The following is a 23,593-nucleotide window of genomic DNA, read 5'->3' on the forward strand; positions in this document are numbered from 1 at the left end:
GTTGCCTCAAGTCCGCCGGACATAGACGTCTCAGCCTTCTGCTAAGCAAGTAGGGCACGCCGCGGTGGCGAGATGTTAACTCCCTCGCCTGGGCTGCAGGTCGTGGGTTCGACCCCTGACGCCTGCTGTATGTGGCCGTCACCTGACGATGCTGCTGCTGCTGCTGCTGCTGCTTGTTGTTGTAATTACCGGCGAAACGTCACGGTGCTCGCATTTTAAATGTCGGGTTACTCCCCAACACACAACCGGTTTGCTGAACTAGTAACGAATTGGAATGTTTTGTTAATATGACAAACCTTGCCAATTGGCTGTGCCGGGTGGTGGCAGTTTTTAACGACACATTTATATTTACGTGATCTAATCCAAAAAAACCTCTATTATGTATATTCGGAGTTTACATGTTTTCCCTGTGGTCGAGTGGATTTTTCTCCAGGTTTCCCCTCCACATTTAGAAAGATGCGCTTAGAGTGTTTGGCTGCGATACATTTCAACATTTGTGGCAAGGTCGCTTCTGAAGAGCTAGAGAGCTCGGTGGGCCCTACCTGGTAATGTCAAATGTTGTAGTTTATTTTTACAAGTGAGCTACAGTAGTTCTATCCTGCAGCGAGGAGACTACAATCAACGTCATCCTCAAACGTTGAAAATACGTTCGTCATCGCGGGGGAAAGAAAAAGGAGCAGAACACATTCTGACGTTTATATTTTTATTATTCATTATTACTCTCTTAATTATATTTGAAATCTTTAACAAGAACAATGACATTATCAAAACCTGATGCCCAATCACAAGTGCACGACATTACACGTAAAATCACAGCATATCACGGATATGTAAAACGAGTCAAGTAAAAACCTCCATTCCATTAGTCACTTCACGATGCATATCTTCAGCCACGGGACACATGCGTGCGTTCTGGACCCTGCCTCTGCAGTTCTCTGATTCTTAATGCACAAAGCTTCAATACCCAGTGTATGGTTTCGGAAGAAAAGGAACTCTAGACAAAAAAAAATACTTCTTGAGAGACGTTTCAGGATTCATAAAGCAACAGCTACCAAACGTCCCCGCCGTGTGGCTGCGACAGTGTCCCAACAAGCATTTGCTAAATCGTGTGTTTATTTGTTCTTGCTTATAATTGTCTGGCCTCATGCTCAACTCATGATAGGGGGGGGGGCGGGATAAAGGACGGGGGGGGGGCTACCTGAGCAGTGGGCGGGGCTAGTAGGAGCGTGGGGAGGGTCTATTAGCAGCAGGTCAGAGGCCCATGAGTGGCAGGGGGTTAGTGGTTGAGTGGGAGGGGGGATAGTGGTTGAGTGGGAGGGGGGTTAGTGGTTGAGTGGGAGGAGGGTAGTGGTTGAGTGGGAGGGGGGTTAGTGGTTGAGTGGGAGGGGGGTTAGTGGTTGAGTGGGAGGGGGGATAGTGGTTGAGTGGGAGGGGGGATAGTGGTTGAGTGGGAGGAGGGTAGTGGTTGAGTGGGCGTGGTTAATGAAGGGGAGGGGCTGCCAGCTCACCACCACGTGTCCCAGTTGAGTCTCCCAGAAACATGGCGTGTTTCGCGATCCAGCCCTCTTGGACTGCCAGTTAGAGGCGTGATGATTCTCTCCGTCACCTCCCTTGCCCGTAACAATTTGATGAATTGTTGCAATTCAGGATGACAATTAGATTTCAGAATCTGTTCTTTATTGTTACATTATGGTGTATGGAGTGGTCTCTCATGGCTGCGAGCATCACACGAACCTACTGAATACCTGCTTCTTCAAATGGCGCCCCAGAGGTCAGATGGTGGCCTGCAACGGCTCATGGTCGCGGCCCCAAGAGCTATGACCCGCAGAGAGATATGGCTCACCAAGACGTAGATTCAGATGAGATGAGGTGAGAGATGAACGAGAGATGAGATGATTAATCCGTAAACAGACGGATACAGATTCGCGAGAGGTGAGAGACATGAACAAGGGATACATGCGAAAGGGGCGATTGTGACCAGAGGACTATCAGTCGTCCCATCATGCCTTGCGTGTCACGTGATGTCACTGCACTGCGTGTATCGCGCACACAGCCTTGTGTTAGACCACCCAGCTGTTGAAAACAACATGGCCAAGATTTTGACTTGAGTTGTAAATCACGGCTGTGTGCATTATACGAGCAGAGCAGTGATATTGTGTCACGTCGCATGCACGGCACCATGGGAGAACTGATGGTTTGGTTACGATGGCGATAGTGACGAGGAACTTGGTAACGTCTCAAGAATGTACTTTCCGCTGTAAAGCCATTCCACCCCCCCTAAATTACGATTCCAAACCACAATAGCATTCGTATGACAGTATTAGCGTACCGTTTGGTGTTCACAAATATCATCAGCAGGTCAGATCACATTGAAAATAATAAAATCGCCGTGAGAGAAATTAGTTGCTTTTTGAAGAAGTCTTTAGACACTTCAAACTGCAAGCAGCGACAACACAAAAATGAGTACCCATCGAGTGGGTGCTTTAAGCCAGTGTGTTCGAAATAAAGTTGCATTACAAAAATAAATTAACCCTCAGACAGTAGTGTAGTTACGACAGCAGCCAAACGCCACAAGGGGACGTTTAATCTGAGTCGAATGAGCAGATAGATTCCACTTTGAGCCAGAAACCCAACCCCCCCCCCCCCACGTGCAGGAGGGGCCTACACCGCATTACATGGGTGCAGGCCAGAGATTGTAATTGTCAGACCCATACCAAGGTGGAAAAACAGAGATGTGGTTGTTTGCGAATAAGCAGCAGCACAGCTTAAACATCACCATTCTTTTGTCTCCAAGCCACAACTGTATCTGAATGGGCTGTTGGCGTCGCGTCAAACAGAAATCTCGCAGAGCAGCGCAAAACTTCGCAGAGAGAATTCTGACATCCATTCAAGTGACCTCTGAACTACGCAGTAGCGGGGAGGCGGCACTTTTATCACCCACTGCCACTTGCCGCGTGATGGTCAAACCGATGGTTAACATTCTCAACAGCTGAAATTTAGACAAATTAAAAGTGCGGAACCAAATTTAATTTTGAACGGTATTTTTTTTCGCGTGCGCTGACACCATCAACTCTTCGGCACTTGAGAACCCGGTTCAATCACAGGTGGCCCAAACCTGGATTCAGAACCCAGGACCTTAAACGGAGCCAGCTCACAGCTCTCACCTCGGAGCCAGCCGACCAATCACCTGACACCATTTCGACGAGAAATTTGATATTCGACGAACCATCGAAAGCTTGTGACCAAATAAAATCTGCAATGTCTCCGACCTCATCAGACCTAGGAAGCTAGGCAGGATTGAGCCTGGATTGTGTGTGGATGGGCGACCGCCACCGCCACGCGTGCAACATGTTGGAGGTCGCTGCGGAAATAAGTTGTCAACAGAGGGCAGTGCTATTGTTGTACTGTACTACGGTATACTATGCACCATACCGTACTACGGTCCATCTATGCTCCCCACCTTCACGAACTTGCACTGACCCGCATTGGCGAAGTCGGGTTAAATAAACCCCTATGGCCCACGTAAGTGTGAGGAGGCCCTCATCCAGCATTGGATTGACAAATGGGTTGTCCACGCGCATTTATAACCATTGAGGAGGTCATCGCTTATTCATTTCACTTTCAATGGCCACATGGGGGTCTTGCCAGGACAATGGATTCCTGGTCTCAAATTGGGGGACACTGCCGATTTTGCCAAGTTTTCTACCCGAGGTCACGGACCACACGTACGAGACTGCAATGGTATTTAACATCTCATCGTTTTTTTGCCATTCACCAGAACCTCCACCAAATAGAGCACCGTGTGAACAAGCCACCGAGAAATAAAATCCTCCCCTCCCCCCCCTGACCGTAAGCTGTGGGGTGCCACTACGGCAGCAGAGCTCGGACGAGTAACGACGAGTTCGCAATTCGATATCAAATTTGCCGTAGAGTCGTTTGCCATCAGTATTATCCGGCCCTCGTGAATTCTAGGGGGTCGATAAAATGCGTACCGCTTTGTCGGACGTCACCAGCGGTTGTCCTATGGAAAGACTGGCCCCCGACGAAGGAATATGGAATTTCCACTGGCAGCTTGGGAGAGCGGGCGATTGCTGACAGAGATGAGAACCGCCCCAATGTTTGTTTGAGCAGGGAGATTACTCAGGGAAAAATCTGAAATTTAGTGGACTCATTTTTAAATCTTCCAGTCATTGTGAACCGTTCCGCGACCACCAACTCACTACGCTCGAGAAACTGGTTTCAAGAGAAACAAATCCCAAACGCAGGGTTCACAGCGACGCTGGCTCAGTGCCTATGACCCTTGAAGCCACCCGGCAACGTCATCCGATATAAATTAATCCACCCAGCCACCCGCGGACTTTGCCGTGATATCTGCCCGTAGGTTCGTTTGGAATGCACGGTGCGTACACTACTTATACGGCCCGGGGTGTGTGGCAACGTGGCAGAGGGCTAGGCTAAGTAGGGTGTTCACTTAATAACTGAAGCGCTATCGATAACCGCATGCAAAAAACAGTCCATTCGCGGATTGCCGCACTTATTAAAATGTCTTATCAACTGAAAAAAAGTCAAACCTCTGCGTGTGTATCTCAGTCAACCCATGGGACCTGGGTCTGTCCCGTGACTTCCTACCAACAGCGAACCCTCCACACTTCACGGAGACTTAATGTGCACCTAGCCTGGCACAAAGCACCGTGGCGACGACACTGCCACTTAGTGGCGACTGTCGTTGGAGGTACCGCTGATGAGTGCCGTGCGGTTTGAACGTTCGTGCGAGCCAATCGGTCCTATCGTCACCAACCTTGAACTTTAATTAATTATCGATGCCGTGACAAACGGAACCGATAATCTATTCTGAAAACGGATTGTCGAAAAATCTACGATCGGCCAATAAACTCCATCGGCTAACGATCGGAAGGAGAGGTTACAATCGCTCCGGGGATTGTCCCAGCCCATCATCCGACTCGGCTTCAAAAAAAGAGCACCGATTTGTGTTGACAGTGATTGTCTCGTTGACCCTTCGAGGCGGCCGACTGAGATGAGCGCCACACGGCCGGGACAGGAGCGAGGAACCGGAGCCCACGCGCCGGATACGACCCCCGACCTCATTTCACACGGCCCCGCGGACACAGGAGGCCTACACTACTTCGAAGCGACCCGCCAACAAATATTTATCCATCGCTGCAAGCATCTCAGCCGCACAAGTCGGGTGCGGGAGGGGAACTATCGACCTGGCATCATCAACCACTGTGTTTCTAACTTTAGCGCCGCGCTCAAAGTCACTGCTGTCACTCCAAGACACTCCTGGCAGTGGCAGCAGTGGCTGCGCTGCCCATGCAGTTGCCCGCCAAAGACATCCGAAACTTGTATTCTACCCTGGGGAAGGAAACGGTTCCCCACCCGTGCACTGAGAGGTCGACTGCCCGGTTCACCGGCCCCACGTCGCGCCAAGACGGTCAAAGCGGCAGTGCCACAGCTGATCGTCGCTAATGCTTCTAAGCGTCCAACCCATTCTACTCCCAACTAAGTGCAAAACACAAATTATAGCACAGAAGCGGGTGCTGGGGGAGGGGGGGGAAGCTGACATTCGTCCTAAACTCATCGCAGCTGCGCTTAACTCAACGACACAGCTCAGTAAGGCTAAACAATTTCACCTGTTTTGCATTTAGTGCAATCATTGGTAGTGAAATTTTGGGACACCCGCTACTTTTGACTAAACGCGCGATTGTTTAATTTTTACAGCAATAATGACGAAACTTCACTTTGGTTTTGTGCTATATATATTTTTCTCAACAATCACGCGTGTGTGTGAGTGCGCGCGAGTGGGTGAGCGTGATGAGTGGGTGAGTGACTGTGAGTGGGTGAGTATGGATGGGTGGGTGGGCGAAGAATGGGAGAGTGAGAGGGGGCCCTCCCCGTCAGTAGAGGTAAGCAGGGAACGCTTCCTGTGTGAGATCGTACCGTGTAAAGCAAGTGAACAGGAGCCCACATTGTCGTCACGAGGTCGTGAGCTGCCGTTCGGGGGCTGAGCTAACGGGGCCCAGAATCGTTGTGGGGGCCCAGATCCACGTGGCTGGAGCTCAGGGGACGAGACTCGCTCAGCCGGCGGTTCGATCTGCCAGCCTGCACACACGGAAACGTACACGCACGTGGTAGTACACACGGGGGGGTCATACACACGGGGTCAAGCAGGATCGTACACACGGGGTCGTACACACGGAATCGTATACACGCGGTGTCGTACACACAGAATCGTACACACGCGGGGTCGTACACACGGAATCGTACACACGGGGTCGTACACACAGGGGGGTCATACCCACGGGGTCATACACACAGTTTTCAGGCTATTTGTGTCCATTCCAGCTCCGACGAAGAGAGATATTTTGTGTCTCTCAGTTTGCTTGCTATGCGATAAACACCTCTAGAGGGCAGGGCGTATGAGATGATGCGGATGGAAGGCAACTGAAGGGACCTTGGAATGACAGTGTGTTCTTAAACAACGTGGGCAGAATAAAATAGAGTATACCGTGCCCCGCTCATAACGGGGGTTTTTGGGGGACTATTACTCCTAAATATATAAATATTAAGAAAATTTAATGGGACTCACGAAGCTCACAAACTGAACAGCGAGCAAAGCGGCGCTGCTTCGCTGTTAACTTCACCTCCACGCTGCGCAGGATGCCATGTGCCAGTCTAGTCCAAGTGCAGCCCCAGTCTAGGCCGAGTAATTTTCGGAGGCTTGATTTTTATAAAATAAAAAAATGTATAAGTAACATTACAAAGTCTAAGGTGGTAAATTTGGTCTCAATGCAAACACCACGTGTTTGGTCAGGAAGTGGATATACCTGGGCACCACCCCGTCACGAAATGAGGCCGCTAAGTAAGTCTGGACATGTGTTGGTGCACACTCCTGTGAGTTCAGTCCATCACCGAAGCGCTCTTTGGAACAACATCGCTGCTTTGAGTTCGTTGCAAAGCTGGCTCAGGCTCAAGGATGGATCCCGAACATCTGCCACCCGTCACTGGGTTCCAAGTCTCGTGAAGGAGCAGAAACCATCAAGCGACACTCCGCTCACCCTCACAGCAGCAGCAGCGGCGGCGGCGGCTTTGGGCTGGCCATCAAACAAAGACGGTGGTCACTGCATCGCGTGGCGCTTTCAGATGCGCTTCTGTGGCCGTCTGGAATGCTCTTCCTTCCGATATGAGGAAACCACTGGAGCTATGCACTTCTAAATCATCTAGGTTGACAAAGTAATTTCTTCAGAACTGCTTTTTGTGTTTAGTTTGTTGTCCTTCTCCGGCACCTCTGATTAGCATGGTTGGCTACGTACGGTGCGAAAGAAGTTCAACATACACGTACATACAGGTCTTCAGGCCGGAGAGACCCTGGGGAAACTGCGTTGGCCGCATATCGCTGTAAGTCGTTTGATATCGCCTTTCGGAGACCCCCCCCCCCCCCACATCTGCTGTGAGAGTTAACAGTGGAGTTGCATTTGCGTCAAGATCACGTGCAACAAAAGCTGACGGGAAGCACAGGCGAGATCAAACGGTCGGGATAAAATGGTCTTACTTGATACGGCTCCTCCCAAGTCTTGTTGCTGGTATTTAAAGTGATGAGCGAACTCGCACGTTTCATTCTGCAATGCACGAGGAGAGAGAGAGAAAGACGAATCACAGACAAGAGCAAAGTTATTTGGTGACACTGCCGCCGCTGCCGCGCGGTGCACCAGCACCACCAACAAAAACACGTCAACACTGCCGTCAAAGCTGCCAACGTGCGTGGCCTGAAGACGGAAAAAATAAACGGGCGACGTTTCGGGCGATGGGGCTGAACATTGACGTGCTGTGAAACAGGCCCATTGTCCAGCATGTCACCTGGTATATATTATTTTTATTATTATATTTTAAGGCCACCCGCAGTGTAGTTGACGAATGCGTTGAGTTTTTTGTTGTCGTAAAGTTGACGCACTTTTGCAAAACTGCAGAACCAGCACGAGCCAGTGCAACTCCACAAAACATAGTATCCAATAGGACGAGGCCGCACACACTTCATCCCGTGCTCCCTCCCTCTGGCCTGGCCAGGGCGATCGCTTCCTGCGAAGCGACGTTTGTCTTTCGTGCCACTTCCTCCTGCCCGGGGGCTGTGGAATTCTCTTCCGATTCCACGCCGAATCCCTCGGCTCGTTCAAATCCGCGATTGATTTGTGGGTCAGGTCACCGCGGAACGACCGGGCCAAATCTGTGTTGTTAAGAACCCTCCACACCAACCCGACGCAGCCAAAGAAACTGAATCGGCAAGCGCCGATTATTATTATTGTTGTTGTCGTTATCGCCGGCAAGTTGAAGAACGGTTGTCGCAACCAAACGAAGCAAATCGTCAGCGGCCGATGACGCTTGCGAGAGACGCGGCGGCGCGCGGACACAGCTGGCGCCGCCGGTTCCGTGGCGAGCGCAAGGGAGGGATGGGGAGGAGGAAGCGGGGAGGGCCTTACCCGGGGTTGCGAGGTTCCTCCACCTGCCCCTTGAGCTTCATGACGAGCTTCTCGCTGCTGCGCACGATCGTCTCGCGCAACTTCCCAAACGAGCTGCTCCGCGACATCGCTCCTGTCCCGTCCTGGGCACGCGGGCAGCACACCGACGGGCGCGGGGAGGCGCACGCGCGGAACTCGTGAGGAGAGGTGGAAGAGGCGCGGCAAGCGTGAAGTGGGCATGTGTGTGCATGTGCGCGTGCGCGACGATTGTATCCAGATTGTCGACTCCCTCATCGCCGACGAACCGAATCAACCCGGAAATGTGTCTCATCTCGTCAGATAGTTACTTGAAAGAAAATGTGTTGAGCGGGAACACTATGATGAGAAACGGCGTGCTGTTGGTGGGTCAAAAATATTCCCCCCGCCAGTACCCGATCAGTGGGGTTACAACGCTTGCGGCGACGCGTTGACAAGTTTGCGTTTCAAGGCAGTGGGCCTCATGTGTGTGACGGGCTGTATCCTGGCCACGGGCCGTAGGTTCCCTCCCCGTCTCTTAGCGAGTACAAACGTACAAATCCAGCCTCTCTCTCTGCATGCAAACGAGCCCTCGAGTGGCACTTTAACTCAGTCGGCAGCCTCCAAGGAATTATCAGACAATCACCGTCAACACAAGCGGGGCTCACTTTTTCAAAAGCCCCCCCACAGAGTGATTTGAACCTCAGGCCTCTCTGTCGACTGCTGGATTGTTAGGTATCGTGCGGCCTTGTGAAATTCTGCAATCGAGGGGGGGGGGGGGGGCAGATGCCCCATGCCGGCTCTCCGGAGGGCCATGCGAGTGAGCGAGTGTGCGCGAGTGTATGAGAGTGCAAGTGAGCGCGAGTGCATGAGAGTGCGAGTGTATGAGAGTGCGCAAGTGCGAACCGCGAGGTCACACACCCCGGTCCATTGCGCCGGGATGCTGACGTCGTCCGCGCCCTCGGGCCCGCTCTCGTACTTGACGAAATCAACCGAATGCAGCGACATCTGGCTCCCGCTGTCGTGCGCGCGCACCAAGTTGCCGTCCTGCACCGCACACGCCGACAGCAGGGTCACTACGCGGCAGCTGGCAAGAGTGAGGAGACAGCGGCACGAGCGAGCAGCTGGAGACAGCTGGCACGAGCGAGCAGTGCGTGGGGGAGCAGCAGTGGCGAAGGCGGCGGTACCTGTGGGTGGCCGCGTGCTATGTATTGCTCGAGCGTTTGCGCGGCCTCCACCCGGCCTTGCCTCCGATACAGCGCCGCCAAGTTCTTCAGCGTGTTCGTTACCGTGGGGCTGCGGCGGCGGCGACGATCACACGCACACGGGGGGGGGGGGGGGGGGGGGAAGAGAGGTTGCGTCACACAAACGAAGGCACGGCCCAAACAAAAAAAGCCCACACGGCTCCAAACAAACAATCCAAGCGCGTTGCGTGAACGGCGAGCAACTCGCCGCCGCGATCATCGGCTGAGACGGAGCTTGTGTGCGTTGACTCGAGCCGGAACGATCGGTCGGTTGCGTCGATAGGCCGACTGAAAGTTGTGTTCGGCTCAAGCTTCTCCGGGGTCGATCAATTCGGGTCCGGGCGAAAAACGGCAGCCATGCCATCGTCCCGCCGCCTCTCCGAGGCTGGGAAACCCCCTACAAAGCCATGCCGGGAGCGATGCGGCCGGTGCCGAAACCTCTACCAACGCCACGCGCCCATCACCACCCGGTCAGCGGCACAAGGAGGTGAGAACAAATTTTTTTCCCCAACTATCGTCACGTTATCGATGCGCTAATCCGTTTATATTAATATAATAATTGGAAAGCCCGGCTGTAAAATCTAAACACGCAGTGTGTGGTGATGCCACGTGATATGCAAGGCATGCCGAGAGGATGGATCCGATGGTCACAATGGTGCCGCCACCAGAGCCCGGCTAAGCTTGTCTGTGGAATTTGCATGAACGACGAAGCCACGAACAACGCAAAACAATACCGTTACTATTAACAACAACACGTCGCAACTGTCGGAGGAGACGAGGAGACTTGCCTGTCTTCTCTGCTGACCTTGTACCAGTTTCCCAGCTCAATGTTGCTTCCCTGGGTCACACACAAGCACACCGCAACGAGACGTCCCACAGCCCGCTTGCCACACGGCCCCAGCACAGCGACTAATGATCGCGTGCCCTCGAAATAACGAGGTCACTTAACACCACAACCATACCGTGTCCGGCCCGTCCACCGGGCACACAAAAGGGGTGGCAGGATCACCACCCTGCCCGGCACTGCACCGGGTACTCATTTAAGGCCGAGTCGATCCAGGGGCAGGCCAGGACGGTTTCAGATATCACTCGCCACGAATATTCGCCTTGGTCGTGAACGGAACTGGCTTTCTGGGTTCATAGAGCAGTGCGCTAACCAAAGCGCCACCGCTCCACCCAAGGTTAGTAATAAAGGCGACAAAGAAAGATCACCCGGATAGCCTCTAACAGATTGTTGAGGAAAGTGCTGTTCGCGAGTAGCAGCACCGACGATGCCGGAACTGCGCACGCGGGTGGCGAGCACCACGCCCGGGCTCCCTTGGTCTCCCCAGTGGCGATGTTTACACACTGCACCAGGTACTCATTTGATGCCGAGTCAACCTAGGGGAGGCCCAGAACCGGTTCGAATGCGTCGACACTGCATTTGGTCGCGAGCGGGAATCGAACTCGGGTCGCCGGATTGGATTCGTAGCGCAGCGCGCGAACCACTGCTCCCCCGCTCGACAACCTCACAACGCACTGGGCATCTGTGCAAAAGAGCTTCATAGCTCGTCGGATTTGTTCAGGATCAACAAAAATTCCGTTTCTGACACGCGGCCCTCTGCTCGCACCTTCACGTTGTACTCGCGCTCCTCGGCGTGCACCCAGATGGGCTTGTTGGGACCTAGCAGGGAACAACAAACAACGATCGTTCATCTTCTTGGTTCTTTCGGTAAAGTCACGTAGAAGGGAAGTAATAAAATAATAAAAATAAAACATAATAAAATAATTCTCACGACGTTTCGGCCACAACGCAAGCAGCCGTCCTCAGGTGAAGACCAGGTCTGTCGGGGAGACAGCGTCTGAATTCCGTGATAAGAATCGAAATTTAATGATCGTTCAGTTTGATATTTGACCGTATTGGCGGTACACCGGTGGTGCGCGGTATAAACAAACAAATAAACCGCAATAACTGGTTATTTTCCCGCGATTTGCGGGGTGGCGATGGTGCGTCAAAATCAGTTCTCGTGATGTCGAAGCTGGTCGGAAGACGATTGTTGTGAGCAGGCTGAACACGAAGGAGCTTCACAGTCTGTTGCCGTATAGCAGCGCCCAGCCTGATGACGATTGGCTGCTGCGTGTTTTGACTCCTCGTGCCCGAGACAGATTTGACTCCCCGTACCCTAAACTTGGTCGGACGGTTCCTCAATTAAACGGACCCAAATCAACGGTCTCGGTAGACTGAATGAACCTTCGAATCGCGTCAAACTTGGCGACAGGGTCAATTAAAGACAGATAAACAGAGTTGACAATTCAAATTTGATTTCAGACAGTTTTATGAGGACCGGCGTGCTATGCTGCACCGGTGTGCCCCAATGTCCATTTAACCGGGAGAGCCTCACCGAGTCTCAAGGCTCGTTATCAGGAGGGGGAGGGTCCCACTTCGTTTTCGCGACCCAACGCCAAGGGAAAGGCCTCATCCAGCAGGGGATTGACACAAGGCATGCGCGTGCAAAGTGGATTCTCATCGTGCTGGCCATTAGCCAAGAAAGAAACTTGGATTTTATTGGTTAAAAATAATCCAAATTGCAATGCGCACGACGCAAAGCGGTATGGCGATCGTAAAACTTTAATCGAGTTGATGATGGCCTAGCGACCCCGCGATGGGGGTGGGGGAAGCGCCGTTGTGTCAAAGTCTCACCGTCAAACGATCCAAACTGCTTTTCGTGAGCACGCGTCAAGATGTCCTTGTACAGGGCTTCCGCCTCGTTGAACTTCCCCTGCTTCTGGTAGCAGGAGGCCTGGAAGAGGGAGCGGAAGGGAGTCAGAGCGGCGAGGACTTTGCTCGGCCATAATACACACGAGCGCACTGCCACGCCACACGGCGGCGAAGCGCCACCACGGTTTACCGCGTCAGCCGCTCGTTGCAGAAATTCAGAATTTGATGATTGGGACCCAGGCTCTTCTTGCTGCGAGGCTCACGCGTTACCACCGTGCCACTCTGTAGCCGTATGTATGTTGTATGTAGTATGTATGTTGTGTGTATGTTGCATGTATGTTGTATGTATGTACTGTTGAATTTATTTTGCACCGTACATAGCCAACCGTGCTAAATGGAGGTGCGGGGGGGAGAACAAACTAAAACACAAAAAGCAGTTCTAAAAAAAATCAGTTTTCAATCTAGATCAAGATGATTTAAATGTGCACAGCTCCAGTGGCTTCCTAATATCGGAAGAAGAGCATTCCAGACGGCCACAGAAGCGCATCTGAAATGCGGTGACCACCATCATTGCTCCATGGCCAGCCAAAAGCCGCCACCGCCGCTGTTGCTGCTGCTGCAAAGACGACCGCAGTTTGCGTGATGATGGTTTAACGCTCCGTGACGAGACCAGCAGCGAGGCGCTGCGGTCCATCACTGGTGGCAAGGTGTAGAGCGGGTGGAGGAGGTGCCGCCACCGCCGCCACCGACGCACCAGGTTATTCTTGGTCTTGGCCACGTTGGGGTTGTCGGTGCCCAGCTGCTTGGTGTAGATTTCGAGGGCCCGCCGGTAGTAGTGCTCCACCTCCCCATACTTGCTCTGGTTCTGGCAGAGCAGTGCCAGGTTGTTCAGCTGCTTTGCCACGTCCGGGTGGTCTTTGCCTAAGATCTGGATGGACAGAGAGAGACACACATAAGCAGGCAGGTGGAAATACATTTTATATATATAAATAAAACACTCTTCATTGACAAATATTGTCAGGCTCTAATTTCGTTCACAAAATTAACTCTGCCATGCTGGACGTGGTGGTGGTGGTGGCAGCGGCAGCCCGTGCTTGCGTGCGTGCGCATGAAGGCCACCCACCCCCTCGTGTGCCGTGCCGGCCTTCATAGGTGCTACTCGCAAACAGCACTTGCCCCAACAGCCTGTTAAGGCTACACGGGGGACTTTTGTCTTGTAATATTTACAGTCGCGTGTGTCGTGAATAGTGTCTGTATAACAAAGACAAACATCTAACAGACTTCAACAGGCTGTAGGGGCAAGTGCCGTGCCGGCCTCAATACGTTCTTGCTCACAGCACCTGCCACTGGAGCGATGCACTTTTAAATCTACATTGAAAACTAATTTCTTTAGAACTGCTTTTTGCGTTTGTTATCCTTCTGCCGAACCTCCGATGAGCACGGTTGGCTACACGCGGCGCGAAACAAGTTCAACATACACACGTACAACAGTGTGTTCAAGGCGTGTGTGCGCGTGCATCAGGACACGGCGGTGCCGTTGCGCACCTTCTCCCGGATCTCGAGCGCGCGCTTGCAGAGCGGCTCGGCCTCCTTGTACTTGCCGCGCTTCCCGTAGAGCACGGCCAGGTTGTTCAGCGTCGCCGCCACCTGCCGTGAGAAGGGCGCAACGGGGCGGGGTGAGCGGGCGAGGAGGGACGGTCTCGCACGCGCGTGGCGGTGGCGGAAATACGTTCAGCGGCTCGGTGCCGACAACGTCGGGGTCCACTCGCCGCGACGAGAGGGCCTCAGCAGAGAGGGAGTCGTGTCGCTATTCCTCCTCATCCGATGAATGAGCCCAGACTACAGTGGATTATTATATGGTCCACAGGTTAAATATATGGGCCATAGGTTGACTGTATGATCCACATGTGTACTGTACGATCCACGGGTTTGGGTCGAGGATGGTCTCATACTCGCGTTGGCTCCACCTGTTCAGCGCTGTCGTGGCACCTTAAACCAAACCAACGCCGTCATCCGGGGCGAAACGGATGTCGTTAATTTGATTCCATACGTGATCAGCGTTTACGCGGAAAAACCCTCGGACGGGTTTTGACTTTTTTTCCGAGTCTCGTCGGCAAGGTGCGGCCTGCTATAAACAATTGCTGCCGAGTCTCCAGCTGCGATCGGGAGAAAGCGCTTCCACGAACACCGGCGGAGGGCCTGTCCAGTGCCAAGGGAAGAACAGGAGTTCACGTGGCTTTGGTTTGGAAAGACAAAGATCCCTCCCATAGCCTTAACAGGCTCTTGGGGCAAGTGCTGTCAGCGAGCACCTATGAAGGCCGGCACGGTATACGAGGGGGTGGCGGCCTACACCACGTCCGACCGCCTTTGTCTCCTCAGTGGCAATGTTTTTTACACACCGCATCAGGTACTCATTTGAGGCTGAGTGGACTTAGGGGAGGCCCATGACCGTTTCAGATAATTGCTGCTGGTGTTGGCCGTGAGCAGAATCGAACTTGGGTTGTTGGGCTTGTAGCTAACCGCTACACACAAACACACGCGCACCTCCACCGCGTCTATCACTGCCACGGGGCCTTCAGGGGACAGCAGTATCCAAGCACGGCGCTATAATCATAAACGCAATGGTGCTGTTGTCAGGTTGAAAATATTAAACGAATATATTTGTTGACTATTTTAACTATTTTAACCAGGTAAGGCCCGCTGAGATGTATTGCTCTTTTTCATAAGCGACCTGGCTTTCACAAATGATAGCTCAATAAAGTGGCTTATCGTGTTAAAATGTATTGCAGCCAAATACTCCAAACGCATGATGTTGATTCTAAATGTAGAGGGAAAAACCCGGAGTATCCGGAGAAAAATCCACGCGGCCAAGGGCAGAGAGACACGCAAACTCCAAATATACAGGCGTCAGGTTTGGGATCGAACTCACGACCTCTTGTATACCAGGCGAGGTAGTTAACATCTCGCCACTGTGAGATGCCCGTAAGTACCCGATTAGTGCAGCTACAATACTTCCAGCGATGGACGATTTTAGTTCACGAGCTGTTTCCTAAGCGGCAGGCCTCATGTGGCCGCGGTGAAAGCGAAATTAAGTAGTGGGCCCTATCCGGCCCGTGGCCTGCAGGTTTCCCACCGCCGGAGTGCAGAAACACTGCCCGAAAGAAAACATTACTTCTGTGTAACGTTGCAAGAATCTTCTCTCCGAGATGCACGACAAAGATGCCGCCGCTAAAACAACCAATTACCGCTGGGTGGTCTTTCCCCAAGGTCTTCTCACGAATGGCCAAAGCATCGTTCAGCAAGTTTCCCGCCTCCTTGTACTTGTTCTGATCTCTGTAGGAACGACAATGACAGAGGACATCGTTAACACCAAAACACGTTAGGAAAAATCGTGGAAACGCATTGATCGTGTCGAATTCGTCAGAAGTATGTAATGAGCGGTACGATAGCTGTCAAGACGTCCAGTGGTTCCCGCACTGCGCTACGAACCCGCCGACCCACGATTCGATTCCCACTCGCAGTCAATAAGCGATACATCTCTGAACTGTTCCAGGGCCTCCCCTAGGTCGACTCAGGCTTAGAAAGGAGTACCTGGTGCGGTGGATATAGATTTGCACTTGGGAAACCAAGGCGGCTGAGCGTGGTGCTGGCCAGCCACCCCCTCATAGGTGCTACTCGCGAATAGCACTTGCCCCAACAATCTGTTAAGGCTATGGGGGGGGGGTGATTCTTTGTCTTGTAATATTTACAGTCTCGTGTGTCGCGAATTGTGTCTGTATAACAAAGGCAAAGATCCACCGGACAGACTTCAACAGGCTGTAGGGGCCAAGTGCTGTTGCCGGCCTTAATACGCGCTTGCCAACAGCACTTCCCCCAACCACAGTCGAAGGCACGCGTGAGTATGCGTGCGTGAGTATGCGTGCGTGCGTATGCGTGCGTGAGTATGCGTGCGTATGCGTGCGTATGCGTGCGTGCGTATGCGTGCGTGAGTATGCGTGAGTATGCGTGCGTATGCGTGCGTGAGTATGCATGCGTGAGTATGCATGCGTATGCGTGCGTGAGTATGCGTGCAAGAGTGTGCGTGCGTGAGTATGCGTGCAAGAGTGTGCGTGCGTGAGTATGCGTGAGTATGCGTGCGTGCGTATGCGTGCGTGAGTATGCGTGCGTGCGTGAGTATGCGTGCGTGCATGAGTATGCGTGAGTATGCGTGAGTATGCGTGCGTGCGTGCGTATGCGTGCGTGAGTATGCGTGTAAGAGTATGCGTGCGTGAGTATGCGTGCAAGAGTGTGCGTGCTTGAGTATGCGTGTGTGAGTATGCATGTGTGAGTGTGCGCGAGTGTGCGTGAGTATGCGTGCGTGCGTATGCGTGCGTGAGTATGCGTGTGTGAGTATGCATGTGTGAGTGTGCGCGAGTGTGCGTGCGTCAGGGACAAGTGGGGGCACCACCTGTAGACGAGGGCCAGGATGTTGAGCATGGTGGCCACGTCCGGGTGGTCGTGGCCGCTCGTCTTCTCCAGGTCCTCGAGGGCCTGCTTGCAGAGCGGCACGGCCACCTCGTAGCGGCCCTGCGACGCGTACTGGATCACCAGGTTGTGCAGCGTCTTGAGCCGCGCTGGGATCTCGTAGCCGCCCGAAGGCTGATGGCCACCTAGGACCGTGCACCCACAAAGAGATAATGAAGGATTCCCTCCGTATAACCTTCACAGGCTCTTGCGGCAAGTGCCGTTAGCGAGTAGCACCTGTGAAGGCCGGCACGGCACACGAGGGGGTTGGGCGGCCAGCACCATGCCTGGCCGCGAGTGGGAATGGAACCCGGGTCGCCGAGGTTCGTGGCACGGCACGCTAACCGCTATCCATTTACCGCACACACTCAACAGACGCATGTCAAGACTCCCACACAGGGCGGCAGCAGCAGCATCATCAGAGAGCAGCAACTGTTATCGTTACCCGACATTCAATCTGGTGCCATCCAATTATTTACGGAATCGATTAAAACTACATTTTGCTCAAATAAAGCATTGAGGCAGTGCTCATTGCCTGTTTACAACCGTGAGTCAGTGGTGGAAACTACACATTCCTGTGGCAGGGGCGAGTATAGCCAAAGAACAACCAGTGTGACGTCCCCACAGAGCAGACCACCAGGCACTGAGGTCACAGGTCACTAGAAGAGGGATTCAGTTTTTCAAAAGCGTTATTTTGGACGAGCGGGGAAAGAACGGAAATAAAATTAATGGTGTCCATTTATCCAGCAGAACCTTGCAGCGTCTCAAAACTCTTAGAGGAGGGTCCTGCATTGGGAAATTGGCCAATTCCACGAACGATTACCAGGAGAAAGCCCCACACGTTGGTGGAGGTAATACTCAAGAGGTGAATTCACATGAACAGCCACCAACACATCTTGCCATATCATGGCCACCTTGCAGTCGCCTAGCTGGTTTGGGGTTTTCTCAAATGAGCGTGCGATCCACTAACCCCTTGGCTCGACTGCGCCGGCTCACAGCTGTGCGTGGCACCGCTCTCTGGGCTAAAGACGGATGAGATGACGGGACGGCAAAGGTGTGAACGAAGAAGCCTCAGAAGAGAAACTCGCCTTCATGGCTGTCGTTCGGGAAGAGGTCGTCAAGAGGCTCCTTGGACAAATCCTTCTCTCCTTCTCCCTGCTGACGGACAAGACACGCACACACACAACATGCACAAGTGCTCCCGCATAAAGACAAAGAGCCGTCATATAGCCTTTGAAAGATTGTTAGGGCAAGTGCCGTTAGAAAGCACCTATTAAGGCAGGAACAGCGTGAGAGTAACTGGCGTGGCCAGCACTTTGCCTTGAATTTTATGTTTGGGGACAGGGGTGTATGGGACGCGTGGGCGTGTGGGCACGTGGGTGTCTGGGTGCGTGGATGTGTGGGCACGTGGGCGAGTGGATGTGTGGGCACGTGGGTGTGTGTAGGCATGTCGGGGTGTGTGGGCATGTAGGGGTGTGTAGGCATGTCGGGGTGTGTGGGCATGTGGTTGCGTGTGGGAGCGCGTCGTGTGTGGCGCGTGTGGGCACGGACGCACCGCCTCCTTGTTGGACTCGTCGCCCGCCTGGTCGTCGTCGTACTTGCGCATCTGGTTCATGAACTCCAGGTGCTTCTTCTCCTCCTCGAGCTGCGCCACGGCCTGCTCGCTGCGCTGCAGCTTGAGCTGTGTGCCGGCCAGCTCGTCGCGCAGCCACTGGTTCTCCTGGCACAGGCGCCGCACCTGCGCCCGCAGCTTCTGCTTCTCCGCCTCCATCGTGTTCAGGTGATTCGACAAGGCCACCATGACCTGCTCGCCAGTCGGTTGCCAACGAGACATTACTCCAGAATTGTTTACGGTTGCTATTATTTCCACGTTTAAGCTCAACTCAACTTTTTACTTCACCAGGTAAGACCCATTGAGTTGTATAGCTCTTTTTCAGAAGCGACCTGGCCACAAATGATAGCTCAACGAAGTGGCTTATTATCACGTGGAAGTTTATAACACCCAAATACGCTAAACACATGATGTCGATTCGAAATGGAGGAAATATCCACGCGACTATGGGGAGAACATGCAACTCCAAATATACAGCAGGCGTCGGGGTCAGGATCGAACCCATGAACTCCTGTATACCAGGCGAGGTAGTTAACATCTCGCTACCGTGGCACCCAAGGCGACGAGATATTTACCCAGGAAAGCCTCACTGGGCCGTCCCACCACCTCAAGTGACTGCGAGTTGAGTGCAGCATGGCCTATTATTGCGCAGTCATTGGTCGAGCGGACCCACCAACTCCAATATTTTTGTGTCAAAATTTCAGCAGCAAAATGAACCGTGCCCACCGCTAAGACAAGTGGACCAGCTTGCAATCAGAACGGAGTTTTGTTGATATTCTGTTTGGTGGGGGGTTGACTCGGCCCATCATCCTTCCCTCCTGGGGTCGGTAAAGCGAGTTACCACTTTGTGAGAAAGACAACATCGATTGTCCTGTGGATAGACTCGCCTCCGCCATAGGAACGTAGAACTTCCACCACTGGCTCAGGCACCGTAAACAGGAGATGAGCGCTGCTTGAATTTAGCAAATCATTCCGAGTGGTGGCCATTATCACGATGTGTGAAGGGTTTCACCCGCTCGTTATCCATTGTCGACTATAATAAAAAAAAACACACAAGTCGGTGACATATTTTGGTCACTCATTTCGTGAAGACTGGACCGCGTGGCCGGCCACCTCTTTGTGTTTAGCTTCTTGTCCTTCCCCCGCACCATCCGATTAGCACGGTTGGTTACGTTCAATGCGAAAGAAGTTCAACATACATACATCTACAAGTATTATGACAAATTTGTTATTTTACCAGGTAAAATCCACTAAGCTAGATAGCTCTTTTTCAACGAAGTAGATTATCGTGTGGACATTTATAGCAGCAGCCAAACACTCTGAATGCATGATGCTGATTCTAAATGTGGAGGGAAAAACTGGAGGACCCGGAGAAAAATCCACGTGACCACGGGGAGAGACACACAAACTACAAATATACAGCAGGCGTCGGGATCGAATCAGCGACCTCCTGCGTACCAGGCGAGGTAATTATCGTGCGAGCGAATCGAACGGTGCGAGGAGCAGGCAGAGCTGCCCCCGTGTCGGAATGTGGCTGCCCCCCCCCCGCCCCCCCCACCTGTGCCTCGTTGAGCCCCAGCTCGATCATGTCGAGGGAGCGCTGCACCACGCTGCTCTTGTCCGACACCACCCTCTTCTCGTCGTCGCGCTCCACGCACTTGAGCGTCTCGAGCAGCGTGCTGAGGATGGCGTTGTGCTCGTTCTTGAGCGCGTCCAGACCGTGCACCACCGACTTGGCGCTGGCGATGATGTCCTCCTGCGACATCTTTTCCAACTTCTCTTCTCTTGGGGAAAACATTTTGAACTGCCGTCGCGGACACGGAGAGACAAATAATTTACTCATCTTGCCGCCCCCCTGCCCCCACCGTGCCCTCTCCGCCCCCCATCCTCTTACGGAAAGAGACACAAACAAATACAAAGATCCCCTGTGTAGTCTTTGAGACTGATTTGGCAAGTGCTTTTAGCGGGTACCTATGAAGGCCGATACAGCACATGAGGGGGTGGGTGGCCAGCACCACGCCCGGCCACCTTTTCCCTCCCAGTGGCGATGTTAACGCACCGCACCAGGTACTCATTTGAGGCCGAGTCGACCTAGGGGAGGCCCAGGACCGGTTCAGATAATCGTCACCGGCGTTAGGGTTCGTAGTATAGTGTGCTAACCCCTAAACCATTAGTCACTAAACAGACGCAAACACACATGACACACGCATGCTTATACAGACACATACAGGCCGCCGTTTAGACCGTCTCAAATGAACTCCACTCCCAGTGGCAGGGCACGTGAGAAAGTGCTGCCCTCTACTGTGCAGCACAGACGACACTTGAAATGATCTCAGAAGTCGCTCTCATATCCACTTCCGTGCACCGATAATTATCGACACAATGGGTCGCATGTCGTTGTGAGAGGCCTGAATGGAATTGACTGCGGATATGACATCGTTCCCACAACTGGAATACTTTTGGGCTGGTTGGGGAATGAAAGACGTGAAATATGAGGCACGCGTGAATTCACTTTGGTCGCATTGTAACTCGGGCACACTCGAGTGAAAGCGCTCTATAAATACACCACGCGGCACGCCGTACAGCTTCAGAGCACACGTGCTGAACGATGCACTTAAAGGGCTCCCAGACATTGCCAGGCCACGCCACTGCTCGCCCCTGATTCACCAGCGGGCGGCCCGCACTGCCCCCGTCGTCGTTCTTAGAGGTCCAGTTCCAGGGCAGCTCCTGTGGCCGCGTGGTGGAGTGGTTGTCCCCGTTTGGACTAAACGAGCGTCTCACAAGACGCAGTCCTTTGGACTCGCATGTACTCACAAGACAGTGCTTGAATCCACAAGTACTATAAAAAGTGGCAGTACACGCATGTACTTTCAAGACAATGCTTGTACACACATGTACTCGGGACGCAGCACAAGTACTCACAAGACAGTGCTTGAATCCACAAGTACTATCAAGACAGTGGCAGTACACGCGTGTACTTTCAAGACAGTGGCAGTACACGCGTGTACTTTCAAGACATGCACTCTGCGGAGGCCGTGCTCACAAGACGGCCATTCGTACCCACCAAGTCCCCAACACGGCCCCCGTGTCCTCACGAGACCTCCTGCTCACTCGCGGCGACCGCGACTGACCCCCCCCCCCCCGCGTGACCCCCCCCTCGCGTGAACTCCCCCCTCCCTGCGTGACCCCCCCCCCCCCCGCGTGAACTCCCCCCTCCCCGCGTGACCCCCCCCCGCGTGAACACCCCCCTCCCCGCGTGACCCCCCCCCGCGTGAACTTCCCCCTCCCCGCGTGACCCCCCCCCCCCGCGTGAACTTCCCCCTCCCCGCATGACCCCCCCCCCCCGCGTGAATTCCCCCCTCCCCGCGTGATCCCCCCCCCCCGCGTGAACTCCCCCCCTCCCCGCGTGACCCCCCCCCCCCGCGTGAACTCCCCCCTCCCCGCGTGACCCCCCCCCCCGCGTGAACTCCCCCCTCCCCGCGTGACCCCCCCCCCCCCCGCGTGAACTCCCCCCCCGCGAGTGACCCTCCCCCCACCCGCTCGGGGATGAGGCGAGAGCTCCTTGGTGACTCTCTGTTGACGGACCCCGTGGGGGACCCCGTGGGGACCCCGTGAGGGACCCCCCCCCCCCCACCCGACCCCCCCCCCACGATCAGAGTCGAGACGCCGTCACCACCACGACCCGCGGGGCCGTCGCTTCGGTCCCGGTGCCGAATGCCGCCCCCCTCCTCCTCCCCCTTCAACATCTTTGCAGCTGCTGCCGCACTCGCTTCGTGGTGCCACCACAACATGAGAGCCGCGTGACTCATCCTGAGCCATGAGACTCAAGCTGTGAGCCGTGAGACTCAAGCTGAGAGCCGTGACTCAACCTGAGCTGTGACTCAACCTGAGCCGTGAGACTCAAGCTGAGCCGTGAGACTCAAGCTGAGAGCCGTGAGACTCAAGCTGAGAGCCGTGAGACTCAACCTGAGAGCCGTGAGACTCAACCTGAGAGCCGTGACTCATCCCGTGAGCCGTGAGACTCTAGCAACCTGTGAGCCGCGGCCATCCACATCCCCGGGAAGACTCCCTGAGGCCAAGCACGCAGCGAGTCCCAGGGCCCGACAGCCCCCCGGCTCCTCGGCTCGTCCCGAGGAGCCCCAGAAGTCGGGAAACTCCGAGACTCAAGACCCCCCCCCCCCGTCACCACCAACACCACCACCACGAAACCCCGAGAAGGCCACAGAACCACCGAGTCACCGAGCCCCCCGAGCGAGCCAGCAAAGCCCGCAGAGCCCCCCACGCTTCCCGCCCCCCACTCACGGCGCCTGGAGTCGCCGCTGCTGCTGCTGCCACCCTCGACCCGTCGGGGTGGGGGGCGCAAGATGGCGGCGTTCCCACAATGCGGCGCGGCGAGAGTCACGTGACGACGCGACGAGAGAGAGGTAAAGGCGCCCCGGGTAGCCTCGCGCGGGGTCTTGGGGCGAGTCTGCACTTGCTCTATTACTGTAGTACCATACCGCCTGGGTGTTTAACGTTAGCGATTTGTCGTATTATCTGGCTGTATAGCAAATTAAAAAAATTAATTACTTTGCTATGCGTGTTAAACATTTGTGTTTTAATGTTTATGTGTTTTTATATTTAGGGCCCCTTTATGACTTCTGTGACAGGCCCCGCACGAGCTTCATCCGGCACTGGATGTCGACAAAGATCCCACTGTTCGATTCCCGCTCACGGTCAACAACATCAGTGGCGGAGAGTACTGCACCTCAACCGGGTCTCCTCTAGGTCGACTCAGCCCTCAGGAGGTGGGAATGTGCTCGCTCGTCCGTGCTCAATGACGACCGACATGGCTGCCATGCGACGGCGTGGCCACCAGGGGGGGCAGCCCCCCACCCCCTCCTCCCCCACCTCCTCCACCCCCCCCCCTCCTCCGCCCCCTCCTCCTCCCCCCGCCCCCTCCTCCTCCCCCCGCCCCCTACTCCGCCCCCCGCCCCCTCCTCCTCCCCCCGCCCCCTCAACGTTCCCCCCCCCTCATGCCCCCGCGTCGAGTTCCGCCGCAAATCGTCAC

General features: G+C 54.2%; 1 protein-coding gene across 1 annotated transcript; it reads right to left on the reverse strand.

The window, feature by feature from the left end:
- Positions 1-689: 689 nt before the first annotated feature.
- Positions 690-22,948, reverse strand: LOC144734663 (kinesin light chain 1-like). Its single transcript, XM_078616951.1, has 16 exons — positions 22,846-22,948; positions 20,102-20,347; positions 18,487-18,735; positions 18,020-18,089; positions 16,876-17,077; positions 15,674-15,761; positions 13,974-14,075; positions 13,183-13,356; positions 12,411-12,510; positions 11,341-11,393; positions 10,519-10,568; positions 9,674-9,782; positions 9,408-9,533; positions 8,493-8,614; positions 7,571-7,637; positions 690-6,120 (listed from the first exon to the last, which is right to left on the reverse strand). Exons 2-16 carry the CDS (start codon positions 20,339-20,341, stop codon positions 6,028-6,030), a joined length of 1,845 nt encoding a protein of 614 aa, XP_078473077.1. The 5' UTR covers positions 20,342-20,347; positions 22,846-22,948; the 3' UTR covers positions 690-6,027.
- Positions 22,949-23,593: the final 645 nt, after the last annotated feature.

Source organism: Lampetra planeri, chromosome 52 (assembly GCF_965212315.1).
Source record: "Lampetra planeri chromosome 52, kcLamPlan1.2.h2, whole genome shotgun sequence".
Lineage (NCBI taxonomy): Eukaryota > Metazoa > Chordata > Hyperoartia > Petromyzontiformes > Petromyzontidae > Lampetra > Lampetra planeri.

Coding starts and splice junctions, on each gene's coding strand:
- LOC144734663 (XM_078616951.1), bottom strand. CDS start 20,341: ATGTTTTCCCCAAGAGAAGAGAAGTTGGAAAAGATGTCGCAGGAGGAC. Junction 15,762..16,875: donor ATCCTGGCCCTCGTCTACAG/GTGGTGCCCCCA, acceptor TCGTTCCTACAG/AGATCAGAACAAGTACAAGG. Junction 11,394..12,410: donor GCAGTTTGGATCGTTTGACG/GTGAGACTTTGA, acceptor GTTCCCTGCTAG/GTCCCAACAAGCCCATCTGG.